This window comes from Canis lupus, chromosome 21 (assembly GCF_011100685.1).
Source record: "Canis lupus familiaris isolate Mischka breed German Shepherd chromosome 21, alternate assembly UU_Cfam_GSD_1.0, whole genome shotgun sequence".
In the NCBI taxonomy this organism is placed as follows: Eukaryota; Metazoa; Chordata; class Mammalia; order Carnivora; family Canidae; genus Canis; species Canis lupus.
This window is the reverse complement of record NC_049242.1, coordinates 45,090,129-45,107,682: the sequence shown is the minus strand read 5'-3', so window position 1 is coordinate 45,107,682 and position 17,554 is coordinate 45,090,129. Positions and strand designations below refer to the sequence as shown.

Genomic DNA, 17,554 nt, shown 5'->3' with positions numbered 1-17,554 from the left:
AACCACAATGAGATACCGCTCACACCAGACAGAATGGCTAAAATTAACAAGTCAGGAAACAACAGATGTTGGCAAGGATCCAGAGAAAGGGGAACCCTCTTGCACTGTTGGTGAAAATGCAAACTGGTGCAGCCCCTCTAGAAAACAGTATAGAAGTTCCTCAAAAAGTTAAAAATAGAGCTTATGACCTAACAATTGCACTTGCAGGTATTTATCCAAAGAATACAGAGCGATTGGAAGGGGCACAATATTTATAGCAGCATTATTAACAATAGCCAAAATATGGAAAGAGCCCAGATGTCCGTTGACTGATGAATGGATAAAGAAGGTGTGTGTATACATACATTATGCTTATTATATTATATATATATACATATATATACATAATGTAATATTGCCTCAGCCATCAAAAATAATGAATCTTGCTGTTTGCAATTACATGGATGGAGCTAGAGTGTATTATGCTAAGCAAAATAAGACAAAGACAAATATATGATTTCACTCATATGTGGAATTTAAGAAACAAAACAGATGAACACAGAGGAAGAGAAGAAAAAATAAAATAAAATAAAAACAGAGAGGGAGGTAAACCACAAGAGATTCTTAACTATAGGAAACAAACAAGGTTGCTGGAGGTGAGCAGGATTGGGAGGATGGGGTAACTTGGTGATGGCATGATGGAGGGCACTTGCAATGAACATTGGGTGTTATATGCAAATGATGAACCACTAAATTTTCACCCTGAAACTAATAATACACTATAAGTTAATAAACTTAAATTTTTTTAAAGATTTTATTTTTTCATGAGAGACACAGAGAGAAAGAGAGAGGCAGAGACACAAGGCAGAGGGAGAAGCAGGCTCCATGCAGGGAACTTGACCGGGACTTGATCCCGGGTCTCCAGGATCACGTTCTGGGCTGAAGGCGGCGCTAAACCGCTGAGCCACCCGGGGTGCCCAATAAACTTAAATTTAAGTAAAAATCTAAAACAAAACAAAAAGAGAAAAAAAAACAATACAGGGAAACAGATTTCCTTTGCTGTATATTTATAATGACTTGTGTTTAAACAAAATATTTAAAATCTTTACACAGTCCTAGGAAAAGGTTATACTATAACTACTGGCTATGTTATATCTCGATATTGCAAATAAGCTATCATGTAGTTAAAATTTCCATTTAAGGTAACATTTGAATATTGAATTGAATTTTACTTTTACATATAAAATTATAATCCCATCTGTCTCTGTAAATGCTATCTTAATTACAAAAATAATTTCTAACATGCAAATGCAATTATCACAATTATTTCATAAACAAATTATTGACTGTGAATTAATGAAAACATTACATTCAGTTACTGATTTGCAGTTTCCAAAATAAAGAGAGGAGAAATGAAATTTTTCCAGATCTGGATGAAGGGAAGACAATCATAAGCAGAGCAGAGTAGTTTTCCTGAGTTAAGGATAAACTGAGGAACAGAGATAAGAATTCAGGAGTCTTGGAGTAACTGGAAGTTGTAGGGCCAAATTCCAAAAGCAAGGAACTATTCAAAGTACTTTGTAGATCTGTAGTAGTTTGCATTGAGTCTTTGATGAAAGCTAAACTGCATATGTATACAGTGAAACTCAGAATGGTCAGATCTGTTTACTCCTTGTCTACTATCAATATCCAATGTCTATTATCCAATCAAAATTAGGCATGATAAGAAATAGCAAATTGTAACACATAATCAAAAGGAAATCAGGTCAATTGAAAGAGATACAGAATGAAAAGAGATGACAGACTTGGAAGAATTAAACATCTGTTACAAAAATGTTGGCTACGCACAGCAATTTAGAGGAAAATGTGAATGCATTTCACAGGACATTTCAAGGACAAAAATGAAAGATATCAAAAACAACTAAATGGAACTTTTAGAACTGAAAAATATCTGAAAGTTTAAAATTCACCAAGTGATATTAACAGTGCATTTGATGTAAAAAAAAAAAGTCACTGAAATTTAAGATATAGGAGATATAGCAATAAAATGGTTCCAACTGAGGCAAAGAGAAAAAAAAAAAAAAAACTAGGAAAAGATTAGCTCCTTGATGAACTGTGAAATAATATCAAGTAGTCTAACATATGAATAATTGGGAATGTCTGAAAGAAGGAGGATGGGAGTAAAAAATATTCCCAAAATGTTTCCAAATTTGATGAAAATGAATCCCACAGATGCACAAATTTTAATGAACACCATGTAAGATGAAGACCAAACCTTACGAAATTACCTGATAAACTGCTGAAAAACACCCAAAAGAGAAGGAAAACATCAGGGAGGACTGGGGTACTTTAAATACTAAGAAATAAGTATAAGAAAAAACAAACCACATTAGAAACCAAGTAAACCAGAATGGCATCGTTAAAGAAAAAAAAAAAAAAAAAGCCTAAGTTTTATATGGATCAAAAATATCCTTCAAAACTGAAAGCAAAAATGCAGAATGTTTTCTTCAGAAAATAAGAGCCAAAAAAAAAAAAATTATCACTAGCAGACTTGCAGGAGAAAGTTCTTTAGGTGGAAGAAAAATTATATCAGATAAATTTTTGGATCTTCGCAAAACAACTAAGAGCTCTGGAAATGATACATGCATATGTCAATATAAGATAATTTTATTCTAATTTAAAAAAATAATGCTGTTTTACGCAAAACTAATGTATTTTGGTATTAATAACATGCAGGGATAAAATGTATGACAATAATAACAAAGGATGGGAGAAGGTTAATGGAAGTAGAATTCATTGAAAGCTTATATTTTACATGAAGACATATATTGTTTGAAGGGGGACTCAGATATATTAAAGACATGTATTGTAAATACCATAGAAACCACACACACACACATACACACAAAGAGATACAGCTATTGGTGGAGATAAAAATGGGATGCTGAAAATCCATCCAAAAAAGATAGAAAAAGAAGAAAAAAGAACAGATTTGAAAATAAACAAGTGTCAAGATGATCAATCCCAAACTGATCAATAGCTACATTAAATGCAAATGGTCTAAACACTCCAACTAAAAGGAAGTAGCAAGAACTGTGAAGGATTTTAGATTTTATTTTCACAGAGGCTGGCAGAAAACAAAGGACTTTGTTACCTCAAGGGCACGCTTACCCTGGTTTCCCTTAACTCTCAGCCCCATGGGAGTAATGGGAGGTATGCCAGGTGGATGCTGTGCACACAGTGGGTTTGTACCCAGCCAAGGAAGCCCCAGTCTTACATAAGAGGTTACTAGCAAACCTCCCCAACTTTTGCTCTCGAGGAGACATTATCTCTATTATGCTAGACAGTAAACAAATCTACTCTAGAGGAGACTATATTTTCCAAGTTTGCTTACTATACAAATAACCTTGAAAAGATCGTCTAGAACAAAAAAATATTAAAACCTTTGCTTAGAAAACAAAAACATGAAAGACCCCTAGAAAATTTTCCCCAAACGGGCAGAGACTATCAAACTGCATTTCTAAGATGCAAAAAGATCGTCTAGATCAAAAAAATATTAAAACCTTTGCTTAGAAAACAAAAACATGAAAGACCCCTAGAAAATTTTCCCCAAACGGGCAGAGACTATCAAATTGCATTTCTAAGATGCAAAAACTACTACAAATTATTAGAAACACACTTTGTATATAAATATTTAGGTTTAAATATTAGACATATGCAATAAAAACACTCTTAAGAAAACTATAATGGCTGTATTCATGGCATACATTGGTTGTCAGAACAAGTCATATTATCAATGTATAGATGATAGGCTGTATATGAGTGTATAGATTTTATAATGAAAGGTTCACACAAAATAATAATAATCATAAGCATATGCACCCAATAACAGAGCACCAAAATATGTTAAGCAAAACCAGAAAATGCAAAGAAGAGACAAAGCCACAACTATAACTGAAATATGACCTTCCTGTCTTAGAAATTGAGAAAATCAGTAGAGACAGGAGATTTAAATGACATTACCAGCCAATCATCTTACTGATAAAGCATACTCCAACATAAAGAGAACACACATTCTTTAAAGTACCCCATGGAACAATAAAATAGACCGTCTGCTGAACCTTAAAGTAACTCTCAGTAGATTACATAGGATTGAAGTGATAATATGTTGACTACAAGAAAAAAAAAAAAAAGCAAAACAACTTTTCGAACTAAAGAATATAAACATTCCATAAAGTGGACAAAGGATTTGAACTATTTCTAAAAAGATATACAAATATCCAAGATGTGCATGAGAAGATGGTAAATGCAAATTAATACCCCTATACACCTATTAGAATTGGTAAAATTTAAAAAGCTGACCATATCAACTTTGGCTAGGATAAGAAATAACTGCTACTTCCTTACTTACATCATTGCTATGAATGGAAACAGCATAAGCACTGTGACCTACGAAAAGAAATTCCTGACAGTTTTCCATACATGTGAGATATGATCCAGTTATTCCACTCAGGTGTTCGCTAAAAAGAAATAAACATGTTCACACAAAGAATTGTACATGAATATGTACACAGCTTTGTTCAGAACAGCCTCAAAATGCAAACAGCCCATTAAGTCCATGGGTAGGAAAACTGAGTTTTAAAATGTAGTATATCGGGGCAGCTGGCTCTGGGTTTTGGCTTGGGTCATGAGTTGGGTCAGTGCAGAGTCTGCTTGGGATTCTCTCTCTCTCTCCCTCTCCCTCTGTCCTTCCTCCTGCTCACATTCTCTCAAGTAAATAATAATCTTTAAAAAAATGAAAACCTGTGGTATATTTACTTATCTGATGAGCACTGAGTAATGTACAGAATTGTTGAATCACTGTATTGTACACTAGAAATTAAAACTACGTTAACTATATCGGATTTAAAATAAAATAAAATAAGGTATATCTACAGCAATGGAATATTATTGAAGGAACTTACAATCATACTGATGAACTTTAAAAACTCTCTTTTTAGTTAGATAACTAAAGATAAGGCATATATGATATTCCATTTATCCGAAATTCTAGAAAATATCCTCAACCTCTAGGGACAGAAAGCAATCAGTGTTCACCATGGACACAAATAAATGAGAAAATATCCTGTTCGTAGGTAAGAATTAATACTGTTAAAATGTCTATACTGTCAAAAGCGATCTACAGATCCAATGCAATCTCTATCAAAATTCCAATGTCATTTTTCACAGAAATAGTAAAACATCCTAAAATTTGTATGGAACCACAAAGACCCTGAATTGCCAAAGCATTCTTAAGAAAGAAGGAGGCTAGAATCCTCACATTTCCTGATTTCAAACTGTATTCCAAAACTATTGTAGTCAAGACTGTACAGTTTGGCATAAAAACAGACATAAAGGTCAATGGAGCAGACTAGAAAGCCCAGAAATAAGTCCACATACATATGGCCAGTTAATTTTTTGACAAAGGATGCTAGAACATACAATGGGAAGAGGGTAGTGTCTTCAATAACTGGTGTTTGGAAAACTGCACAACCACATGCAAGAGAACAAAAAATGGTCTTAACACCATACACAAAAGTCAAGTCAAATGGATGAGAGATCTGAACATAAGACCTTAAACCATAAAACTCCTAGAAGAAAATATAAGCAGTAAGCTCACTGCCCTTGGTCTTGGTGATATTTTGGATTTGACACCAACAGCAAGGCAACAAAGGCAAAAAATAAACATCACACTAAAAAACCCTTCTGCACAGCAAAGGAAGCTACAAAGTGAAAAGGCAACCTATGGAATGGAGAAAATATCTGCAAATCACATATCGGATGATGGGTTAACATCTAAAATATACAAGTAAATCCTACAATTGGAGCAAAAAACCATAAATGACCCAATTTTTTAAAAATGAGCAAAGTACCTAAATGGACATTTTTCCAACAATATATGAATGAATGGCCACTGAAATGCGCTCAACATCATTAATTATCAGGGAATTCAAATCAAAACCACGACGAGGTATCGAGTCACACCTGCTATGATGTCTTTTACCTAAAAGACAAGAGGGCCTTGCTGGCCAGGATGTGGAGAAAAGGGAGCCCTGTAGCTGCTGCTGGGATGGTCAACTGGCGCAGCCACCATGGAAAGCGTTATGGAGATTCCTTAGCAATTAAAATTAAAACTGCTCTGTAAATGGCCCAGGAATCTCATTTTTGGGTATATGGACAAGGACACCAAAGGATTATGATGAAGAGGTACCTGTAACCCCAAGTTCATGGCGGTATTAAAAAGGCAACCTATGAAAACAACTTAATCTGCCCACTGACAAATGAATAAAGAGAATGTGGGGCTTCTATTTCTGTCTCCCTCCCGCTCTCTGCGCAAACGCAGCAGGCTCCCGGCCACCTGGGGCGGAGGCCTCGTCTGCCCCCCCCCGGCATTGGTCTGGCGGGAGGGGGCGGGAGGGGGCGGAGCCAGGCGGGAGGGGGCGGAGCCAGGGCGGGGCGGGGCGCGGCAGAGGGGCGGGGCCACGGCGGAGCGTTGCCGCAGAGGGATGGAGTGGGGGCGGGGCCAGGGGTGGGGCGTTGCCGCAGATGGGGGCGGAGCCGTGGTGGAGGGGCGGGGCCAGGGCGGTCCGTGGCGGGGGCGGGGCCATGGGCGGGGCGTTATCGTAGAGGGGCGGGGCGAAGCCGCGGGAGAGGGGACGGAGTGTGGGGGGGGAACCGGGCGGGGCCGGAGCGTCGCCACAAGGGGCGGGGCGTTGTCCTGGGGGGCGGAGTCGGGGGCGGGGCGATGCCGCCGGGGCGGGGCGGGGCCGGGCGGGGGCGGAGCGTCGCCACAAGGGACGGGGCGTTGTCCTGGGGGGCGGAGCCGGGGGCGGGGCGTTGCCGCCGGGGCGGGGCGGGGGCGGAGCGTGGCCACAAGGGGCGGGGCCGGGGCGGGCCGGGGGCGGGGCCGGGGCGGGGCGGGGGCGGGGCCGGGGGCCGGCCGGGCGGGGCGGGGCCGGCCGGGCGGGGCGGGGCGGGGCCGGGCCGGGCGGGGGCGGGGCGAGCGCAGGAACCTGGGCCGCCGCGCTCCGGGCGCCGCTCGCACTGCGGGTCGGGTCGGGTCGGGGCGGGCCCGCGGGCCCCCAGCCGCTGTCCCCATGGGGCTGTGCTTTCCGTGTCCCGGGGAGTCGGCGCCCCCGTCGCCGGCCCTGGTGAGTAGGCCGCGGCCGGCCCGTAGCTCGCGTCCGCCGACCGCGCACCTGCTCCGGGGGGGAGGGGAGGCGCGGGCGGCGGGAGGCGGCGGCGGAGACGGGCGGCTCCGAGGCGGCGCTGCAGGGCCGAGGCTCGGTGCCCGCCGGGCTGCAGGGGCGGTGCGGCCGCTGGGCCTCCGCGGGCGGGGGCGGGGGCGGGGCGGGGGCGCCCCCCGGATCCGCGCCCCGGGGCTGAGCCTGAGCCCTCCCTGCCTCCCTCCCTCCCTCCCTCCTCCGAGGACCGCGCGCTGTCCGCGGTCACGAGGGGACGATTTGTGACGTTGCCACATTTAGCAAATACAAAGCGCAGGGCGCCCACTTAAATTCCAAGTTGTTTTTTTTTTAATTTTATTTTCCTTAAGACTTTATTCATTTATTCGTGAGACGCAGAGCGAGAGAGAGAGAGGCCGAGACGCGGGCGCGGGAGCAGCAGGCTCCGTGCGGGGCGCCGGCGGCGGGGCTCGATCCCGGGGCCCGGGTCCCGCCGGGCGAGGGCGGCGCTTCCCGGGCGGCAGCGCTGGGACGTGCTCACGCGGGAGTGATCGCGGCCGGGCCGGGGTCGGGGCCGGGGTCGGGGTCGGGCCGGGGTCGGGCGCCGGGAGCGGCCGTGGCTCCGCGGACACCCCGCCCCTGGCGTCGTCCGAGGAGAAGGCGGTGGAGGAAGCGAGCTGTTGGGGGAGAGCTTGCCGCACGCCCCGCTGCCGCCCCCGCTGCCCCGGTGACCCCGCTGCTGCCCCGGGGACCCCGCTGCTGCCCTGCCCGCCGGTGTCGGCTAGGCCCTCCCCTCCCCCAGGTGGGCACAGGGCTCGCACCCGCATGTCACCCACCTTTGCAGTTGCTGGGGGCCACCCTAGCTGAAGCGGACCCCCCCGGCCCCCATCCTGATCCCCCGCACGCCCCTGTGCATCCCCTCAAAGCGCCCACGGCTGTGCAGCACCTGCACCCACCCGGTTGCACTCACCTCCGTCCGCCCATCGCGTGTGGACACATTGGCGTGTTTTCACCGCTGCATCCTCAGCGCTTGGAATAAGGTCCTGGGGCAGGTAGTTGCCCAGGAACTGCGCGTGCAGTGGAGGAATGGATGTGCTTATTGTGGCATGAAAAACAAACGCAGCCAAGAGAATTCTATTTACTGTCTTAGAGATTTTAAGGAACTTACCAAGGCCAGCAGTACAGGATAGAAAGAGGACCCCCCCCCCCCGCCCCCCGCCCGTGTCCCAGCATGGAGCAGGGCCTCCTAACAAGTTTCCTTCGGGGCTTGGTGTCCTGCACGATGGCATGAGCCCTGGTCATCCGTGGACATTTCCCGGAAACCCCAGCCTACTTCAAACCACGCATTCCGCTCCTTGTCTTACTAAAAGTCATTTGTTCTATATTCTTGCCCTGACTAGCGTATAAGCCCCCCTTTTTAAAAAATAAGTAATAAATAATAAATAATTTTACAGGCCAACCCGATCTTGTGTATGTCTTATATGCATATAAAACATTTATTATGTAAATGTGTCTTAAATGTGCTTACCTGAAGGTAATATCAACTGGGAGGATGACATTCAGGAAGTTGAGGATTTCCTAAACAGTGTAAATAGCGACAGTCTTAGTGGACATTTTGAACAAATACTAAATATTTTTGTAAATTACATCGCCTCTAAGACAGGACTTCTCCGCGATAATGTTTGCTTTGATTCTAAAAACCTGCTTTTACACATTTTCTTTAGGAAGAGAAAAGAGCAAAGCTTGCAGAGGCTGCAGAGAGAAGACAGAAGGAGGTAAGAGTAGACATAAAATCCTGCCCACAGAGATAACTGTGTACTTTATTCTATTTATTACTAGTGTTCTCTAGTGAAAATGCTGTCCGCTAACGTGTAAATTTACATGTAGTCATTTTTCAAAATGATTTCTGTAGGTTACATAAATGCATTTATATCATTTAATACATGAAGATTACAGACGTCTTCTGTAACATAAGATTGGCCCTTAAATGACCTCCTTCCCTGGGATAATGCTACCTTGCCTTTTAAAACACTGACAGATGTGAGATTTACAGAAAAAAATACCCAATGAAGAAATAGTAAGATGTTTTCTATGAAGCTCTTATAGAAATAGTCTAGCTCTTTATAGCCAGAATTAAAACCCCTCACCTTCCAAGAAAAACCCAAAAAGCAACAAACCCACACCTTTTGGATATTGAATACTGATTTTGTTGTTTCCCTGTACCACTTAATACATTCTCTAAAGGCTGCATCTCGGGGCATTCTGGATGTTCGGTCTGTGGAAGAAAAAAGAAAGAAAAAGGAAAAAATAGAAAAACAAATGGCTGAATCTGGGCCCCCACCAGAAGGTGGACTTAGGGTAAGTATTAAAATTTACTTAAGGTTTAATTTATCTGGAGTTTTTAAAACCTTCAGTAGCAGTCTATTGAATAATTTCCTCTTGCAATAGATTATCAGAAAATTTTGAATTAATTTAAAAGCATGAATAATAGAGATTGGAAGAAGTGGCAATTTATTTGGACATTCCAACATTTGTTGTAGTAGATCTGCCTTTTTTTTCCCCAAAATGAAAATAGATTGTTTTTTCCTGATTACCTTAACACTATCTTAGTACTTTATATAATTAACACTAATACATGGGAAACTTACTATGAAGAGTATAAAGAAGAACATAAAAATTACCCCGAATTCAGTGTCACTTTACAGACATTTCTAATCTCCATTTGTACATTAATCTTATTAAATTGGATTACACGAGGGATCCCTGTTTGCAAATAACCTTTATTTTTTCACTCAGTGGTTTGAGGTTTTCGAGCTTTCCGCTGTCACTCATTATCATGGTTAAGTAACTGTCAATTTGGACAATACGGGGGTGGGGGAGGGGATGTGCATGTGATCCGTGTACCTCCCACCTCCCAAGGTAGCAGTTGCAGTTCTTGACGGTCTGCAGGACTATGAAGATTTTGTTTTACATGTTAAAGCTCAAGAAAATAATTGTGCAGATACTAAGATTTTATTCTTTGGTCCATTTTTAATATTTGTGAAAAGGACAATGTCCTGAATTTCAGTCATTTATATTTAACTTGTCAGTGACTTATTGGCACTTATTTAGCTGATTTACTATTTTCTCAATTCTGTTGGGTTTTTTTAACATAGTTTTTTTAAGTCTAGTTAATACACAACGTTACCTTAGTTTCGGTGTACTACATAGTGATTCGTCTCCTCCGTGTGTTTTGCTATCCTCACTTCGACTTAGCTACCCATACAACAGCATCACAACACCGCTGGCTTTTCTTTGCTCTTAAAACTATGTAAATACCATATATATATCCTTCTAGCCTGTGGGGCAGGCAGTTTAGGAACTTCCTGAGCAGAGGTGATTCTGGCTTCTTAGAATATCACATAGAGATAAGAGTCGTCTATGTGTTTTTTACCATATTACTTCATCTAATTTTGTATAATAAATGAAATTAAAAGAAAACAAATTTCTTAATCATTAACAACGTGTAGGATGATTGGTTTCAATGTTAAGGTAAATAGCTGTGACCATTGTGCTAACATTTTTTTTATATACTTCCAGAAGAGAATAGAAGAAATTTGTAAAGTAAAACAGTTGGTTGATACAAAGGCAAATGTTTATCAGAAGTATAGATATTGAATTATTCTGCTGAGATACAGGTCTATGCCACTTCATAGAAGGTTCTCAAAGTGCAAAAACAGAAATTAATTCTCATAATTTCTGTTTTTGATTTACTGTTTTCTCAATTCTGTTGGGTTTTACAAATTAAATTGTAGGACTGGAAATAATGCTGAGTTTCAGTGTTTCATAATAGAAGAAATAGAGGTGCTGGCTGACAATCAAAGTCACATATAATGTTATAAGAAAAAGACACTTTATGTGTAGCCAGAATTAAGAAGGTACTTACTTGACATACCCTAACCTAACAAATTTCACATCAGCTTATAGCTTTTAAACTCTAAGAAAGAAAGGAGCCTTCTTAATTAAACCTGAAGCATAGCCAGCAGCCTATAGATTAGAAGTAAATTAGGCCACGTACAGCTGCTGATCCCTCCAGAAATGCTCAGAATTAAAATAAATCATCTCAGTTTTAAATTAAGTACCTGTTTTTCTCTGTGGACGGTTCTTACAAGAAAGCTCTCTGGCTCCGTTAATAAAAATCGCCATCAAAGTTGGACCGTGGCTCATTCTGATACACAACGGCTGTTGCACGCTGTGTCATTTTCCCTTGGGATATTCCTAACCAGCCACCATAAATACACTAGCTTTAAGGAACGTGCCCCTTTCTCCTTGACCACCTGCACAGAGCATCGAAAGCATACAGTGACGTTCAAAATAAATTTTAGAGGCTCAGAGCTAACAGAAGGGGATGCATAAGGCAGAGTATAACTTTAATTTTCAAACCCCTTGGCCTAGGGTCCTTAATAGCTGCTGCCAGGCCTGGAGATCCTGTTCTGTAGCTAGATTCTTCCTAACTGGACTCCGTAGTACGAGGAAAACCTGTCCTTTCCCTGTCTCTGCCCAGGATAATTGGAAAGGCAGTCTTACTTGTTTACCTTTTTAATTTCTTTTTATGGACACACAATGTGATGTCAGATTCAGGTGTGCAGCAGAGTGACCCACAAGTCTCCACGTTACGCTGTGCTCACCACGAGTGCAGCTGCCATCTGTCACCGTACGTGGACTGTGTTCTCCGTGCCGTACCTTCCCCCCCCCCCCCCCGTGACTTACTCGTTCCGTGATGGGAAGCCTGTATCTCCCACTAACCCTCACCCGTTTTCCCCATCCTCCTGCTCCTCCCTCCCAGCAGCCAGCAGCTTGTTCTCTGTACTTAATGACTCTGTTTTCTGCTTTTTAAAATTTGTTTTGTTTTTTACATTCCACATATAAGGGAAATCATATAGTATTTGTCTGATTAATTTCACCTTGCATAATACCCTCGAGGCCCACGCAGGTTGTTGCAAATGGCAAGATCTCATCCTTTTTTATGGCTGAGTAATATTCCACAGGTGTGTGTGTGTGTGTGTGTGTGTGTGTGTGTGTACACAGCACATCTTTATCCATTCATCTATTGATAGACACTTAGATTGCTTGCATATCTTGGTTATTGTAAGCGTGTTGCAATAAATATACAGGTGCATATATCTCTTCAAATTGGTGTTTTCATTTTCTTTCTTTCTTCTTTCTTTCTTTCTTTCTTTCTTTCTTTCTTTCTTTCTTTCTTTCTTTCTTTCTTCTTTCTCTTTCTTTCTTTCTTCTTTCTTTCTTTCTTTCTTTCTTTCTTTCTTTCTTCTTTCTTTCTTTCTTCTTTCTTTCTTTCTTTCTTTCTTTCTTTCTTTCTTTCTTTCTTTCTTTCTTTCTTTTTCTTTCTTTTTCTTTCTTTTTCTTTCTTTTTTGTGTTTTCATTTTCTTTGGGTAAATACCCACTAGTAGAATTACCAGATCATATGGTATTTCTGTTTTTCATTTCTTGAGGACCCCTCCCCCCCATACTGTCTTTCACAGCAGGGCAGCCAGTGTGCTGCTGGCATCAGGGTGCAAGCTGCTGTACATACAGGATATGACAGGACGGGACTAGTGGCAGTCGGCGCACGCAGTGGCTCTCAACCTTGGCCACACGGGAGAATGTCAGGAGGAGCTTTCAAAAACGGTCGACCCCCGGATCCCACCCCATACCAGTCGGAACCTCTGAGAGTGAGCTTTAGTCATCAGGACTTCTTTAAGCTCCTCAAGGGAGCCTAAAGCCAAACCAGATAGAGAATCACTGCTCCGGTGTTTTTAACACTCATCTTCAGAGATCTGTTGTGGGAAACAGAGTACCGTGGTAAAAACAAACCAAATTTAAATCCTGGATACCACATTGTGCACTGAATCCCTTTCTTAGAGATTACAAAAGGCAGTGTTGGAGTCCACTAGAAGCCCTAAGATAAACAAAAGCAACTTTACTTGGATGAACCCTTGATTCTTAAAACTTTAAATACAGATTTTTAGAAAATGCATAACACCCAATAAAATTCCTTGGATGTACATGAAAACCAGTCCTCGGGAGACTGGTAAATCCCTGGTACCATCCCAGTGGCTCTTTTCGGGATTTACTGCTGCAGATTTAATAGACCTCAGTGAACAGAACAAATTTCTCGAGTCAAGCAAGGAAAAGACCTTGCCAAACCATTATGTAATTTCTGCCATAGCTGGGATCCCTGCCGCAAGTGGGAATTCCTCTGTTTTTATTTTAAGGGTTCATTGTTTTTTATTTTGTGGTCTCTTGTGTTTTTCCTGAGCTGACCTGGATATCTGGGATTTAGCTACTCATTCATCTGCCTAGAGATTTCGTTTGACTTCATTAGGTTTTTAAACGATCACATGTCTTGTTTCAGACGTTTGACCATAATGTAAAATTATACTAACCACTGCTACGTGCAGAAATCATTTTGCATTTCTATAGCCCATATTCCTATTTCTGTTCACTAGGATATTTTTATTTTTCCATCACTTTACATGAAATTTACTTTTCTCCATATATTTTTATCTTTTCTAGTGGACAGTCTCATAAGCATAGCATGAGTGGAAGAGTCTACTGCCAGTAACTACTATCTGCAATCAAGTGGACGTCCTCAGCTTAATTTCTTCTCTTTGAATAAACAAATATTTAGACTTTGTAATTTTAGTGCCATTAAATGCAGTCAGTGCTTTTTCAATATTGATGTAAAATGCTTTTGATTTCCTAACATAGAAAACGGCCAGACTTTTCATTAAATACTTACTTTCTTATATTTGCTCTTCTGCAGGTGGCAGGTGATTCGCCTTTTTTAGTACTTAAAATATGGACCTTAATAGTGAATGAATATATATCGCATGTAAAGTCTGCATACATCTCAGACATTAAAGTTTGCCGTTGTATTTTCTCTCCTCTATTAATGACCTCGCAGTCTGTAGTTTTCTGCTCAGCCTTATATCTCCTTTTATTTCATTATCTATGAAGGCTTTTGCTTAAACTTATGGACTTTGTGCCTTTAAACTGATCATCAGGGAAAATCTTGAAGGGCTTATGTGAAGGAACACTGTAAACTTTTATAACTTACTAAGTAATGAAAATTTGTAGAAAATGATAAATTTCTCCTAATTTATTTTCTATTTCTGTGGCTTATAAAATTAACATATGGTATTTTACATTGCAATAAAAGTGGGTTTTTTTGCTTGCTGAATTTGAAATTATATGTTAGCAGTGCCATCAGAGGGCAGTGATGTACTATTGCACAATACCAGATTCAGCTCTGAAGATCTTTGTGGGAAACGAATGAGGTTAAACTAAGAATCTGGATGGGTTATACTGAGTAGTAATATATTTGTCCAAATTTCACAGGTGTTTTTATTCTTTTGTATTTATTTATACAGATGCGTAATTGCCAAGGTAAATGTGAACGTATGAAATAGAAATAGGTGTTGTATTTTAAAAGGTCTACTTTAAACATAAAGATATATGAGGTAATTCTATGTGATGCAGACTTCTAAACTTTCCAGATTTTTGTTTATTAGTAACATTAGTTTACAGCATTTTTGCTTTTTGAGTTTTCTTTCTAGTATATATATAATAAGCTACAATAGAAGAATTGCTGTATCTTCTAATTTGGTTGCTAACTCTTTTGGATGACAGGGCCACAATCTGAGCCCTAAATCAGAATTCATAGACAGTACCAATAGAGATTATAAGTTAAATAGACCAGCTCATTCGATTTACAAAAAACTGAGCCATTATTGTGCTCATCCCACAAAACTTATGTTATATGGCAGTATGTTGTATATGCTAATTTTAAAGAATTTGAACTCTAATACAAATCTCTTGACTCTTCATTGGAAAAATTACATTTTTTCTATTATGGTGTAAAATGGGTTATGAATATCCAGTCAAGATATATATTTAGATAGGCTCAATTTTCTTCATCCTTTAGAAGATGAGTGCTCTTTTTGTTCACAAAGGATAGTGAAATCATTAAACTGTATCTTAGAAATAAAATTCTTGACTTTATGAACATGTTAATTTCTCCAAGGGAAAAAGATCCTCAGTAGCTGAACATAGAACCAAAGCATATTATCCCTGAACTGTGTAAATCCCTCCTTCTGCTTTAATATAGAAAGAACAATTTTAACTGTACTGTATTTAAAGAATTACAACTTGGGTTGGTATAAACAAAGGTTTACATCCAGGGATAATGCCCTATTTCTAACAAAGTTCATATCCAAATACCAGGTTTATTTACTGTTGAACCTTGAATGAGATGTTGATGTATTTTGCTTTCTAGGAAGAGTGGGATATGCTGCTCCAGCCAGTCATGCATGGCCTGCCTCCATGGGTGTAGTCCACTTTCCCAAAAACCACATGGGACGCAGAGGCCAATGGGTGATACAAAAGCATTAAGAATAGTTTTAGGAAGGGGAAGGGAAAAGAGGAGACTAGATGCTTGATAGGAAACCAATAAGTGACTACTAGAAAAAAAAATTGTACGTATATATCCAAGCATCTCCCTCATCAAGTTATGAATCAGTTCCTGATGAAAACCTTAACTTGGAGCCAGCTTCCCATAAATCCTAATTTAAATAGGAAAACACGGTAATGCTTAACATGTCACCCAAGCCCTCCAACAGATTACTAAAATATAACTGAAACAGTAAAGTGCATATATATTAACTGTCATGTTAAAATGTAAAATGCTAAAACCACTGCTTTTTTTAACTACTGCTTCTTGATTCTAATAGTCAAATTAATATGATAACAAAAAGTTGTTATAATCACACAGCCCTTTTGTTGACATGCTGCATGTCTTTTAAAACATCTGTATGTGATACTTTGGTTCCACCGACTGTATTTGGAATGTAATTAATAGTTTTCACACACATGGTTTGTTATACATTCTGTATTGCTTTATGGGGACACAAATATACTTTTTTCCTATATAAAAATTGACTTTGGCCATCTCTTTAACAAAATTTTATCTTTACTGAGTATTAAATAATTAGAACTTGGGTGAAAGGTTATGGAAACCATGATACTTTCAGCTCTTTGGGATGAACGAGAACAAGAGAACTAAAGGCTAGTTTGGTATGTCCATACAATCCCTGAATTTATAGGAATATAAAGTTCTTAAGAATTTATAGATAAGTATGCTTCTTTTTCTGTACTCTGAAGGAGAAATGACATTTTAGTGTTCTGTGTTCATTGAGAAATAGCAAAGTAATATAAAGATTCTAGCTATCATCCCTGGTACCCCAGGAGAATCGACACAAGCTTTGAATTTTCCTTTTCTCTTCCAACAGTTTGACTTATTTATCTTTACTAAGAATTTATACTACACCCTTAGAAGAAAAAGTAACTTGTCAGTTTTAGCTTTGAATAATATCTGCATAAATAGGTCAATAAGAGAGACGTAGGCAGATAGGCATTCCTTTCTATGTTGACGTATATATAACGTGTTTGGTGCTTTTTTAAAAAGAACGTTTTCAGACAAGCACCTCAAATTCCAATGACTACTACATGTGTTTTGGGTTGATTCAAATATGGCTCCACAGCCATTTTCTTTGATTTTCTCAAAAGCCACTGAGAAGGCATTTGTATATTTTACAGGCTTTAAACACGTTTTGGGTTAAATCAGAGAAGTTTGTTTCAACAACTCAAACAGTTTAAATTTTTCATATGACATAACTTTTTATTAACCTGTTCTCCGTGATCTAGATATGTTTCATCTTGCAAATGTTGCCTCTAAGTATGATTATTATGGTCTTAGAACTGAATATTCATAAGTTAATTGGCTAGTTACTTTATTATATTCTGGATTGCATTGCCTATTTTTATAGCACCATACCTGACTTGAGTTTCAAATTAGCATCCTCTAGTCACAGACAGGTTTGAGCCAACTTTTTGCAAGTACGTCAAACATACACTCAAATGGAACTAATTAGTTTTGCCCACAAATTGACTCTTTCTAGGCTATTTTTCTGAAATCTGTTTCATCACGTAAGTTAGAAGTCAAGGAGTTATCCTAACTCCTTACTCTACCTAATTCCTAAGGTACTCTTTTCTCATTCTACATTTCTCAGATAGAGGTTATAAGTTACAGACCTACTTAAAGTAGGTTAAAAAATACCAAGCATCTCATGTAGACAATTCTTAAGTATCTATACACAAATTCGTAGAACTAATGAGTTTTAGCAAGTTTGCAGAATACCAAATCAATAAGAAAATGTCAGTTCTATTTCTGTATGCAAGTAATAATCTGAAAATTAAGAAATAATTTCAATCATAGTATCACATAGAATAAAATTCTTAGGAAGTAAAAGATCTG

The 17,554-nt window shown here is 39.9% G+C and overlaps 1 protein-coding gene across 1 annotated transcript; it reads left to right on the top strand.

The window, feature by feature from the left end:
* The first annotated feature begins 7,011 nt into the window (after positions 1-7,011).
* SVIP (small VCP interacting protein) lies at positions 7,012-16,202 on the top strand. The gene is given in 4 exon segments (NM_001195609.1): positions 7,012-7,169; positions 8,924-8,974; positions 9,444-9,557; positions 13,756-16,202. Coding segments are annotated over 4 exon segments (234 nt in total). The 5' UTR covers positions 7,012-7,115; the 3' UTR covers positions 13,771-16,202.
* Positions 16,203-17,554: the final 1,352 nt, after the last annotated feature.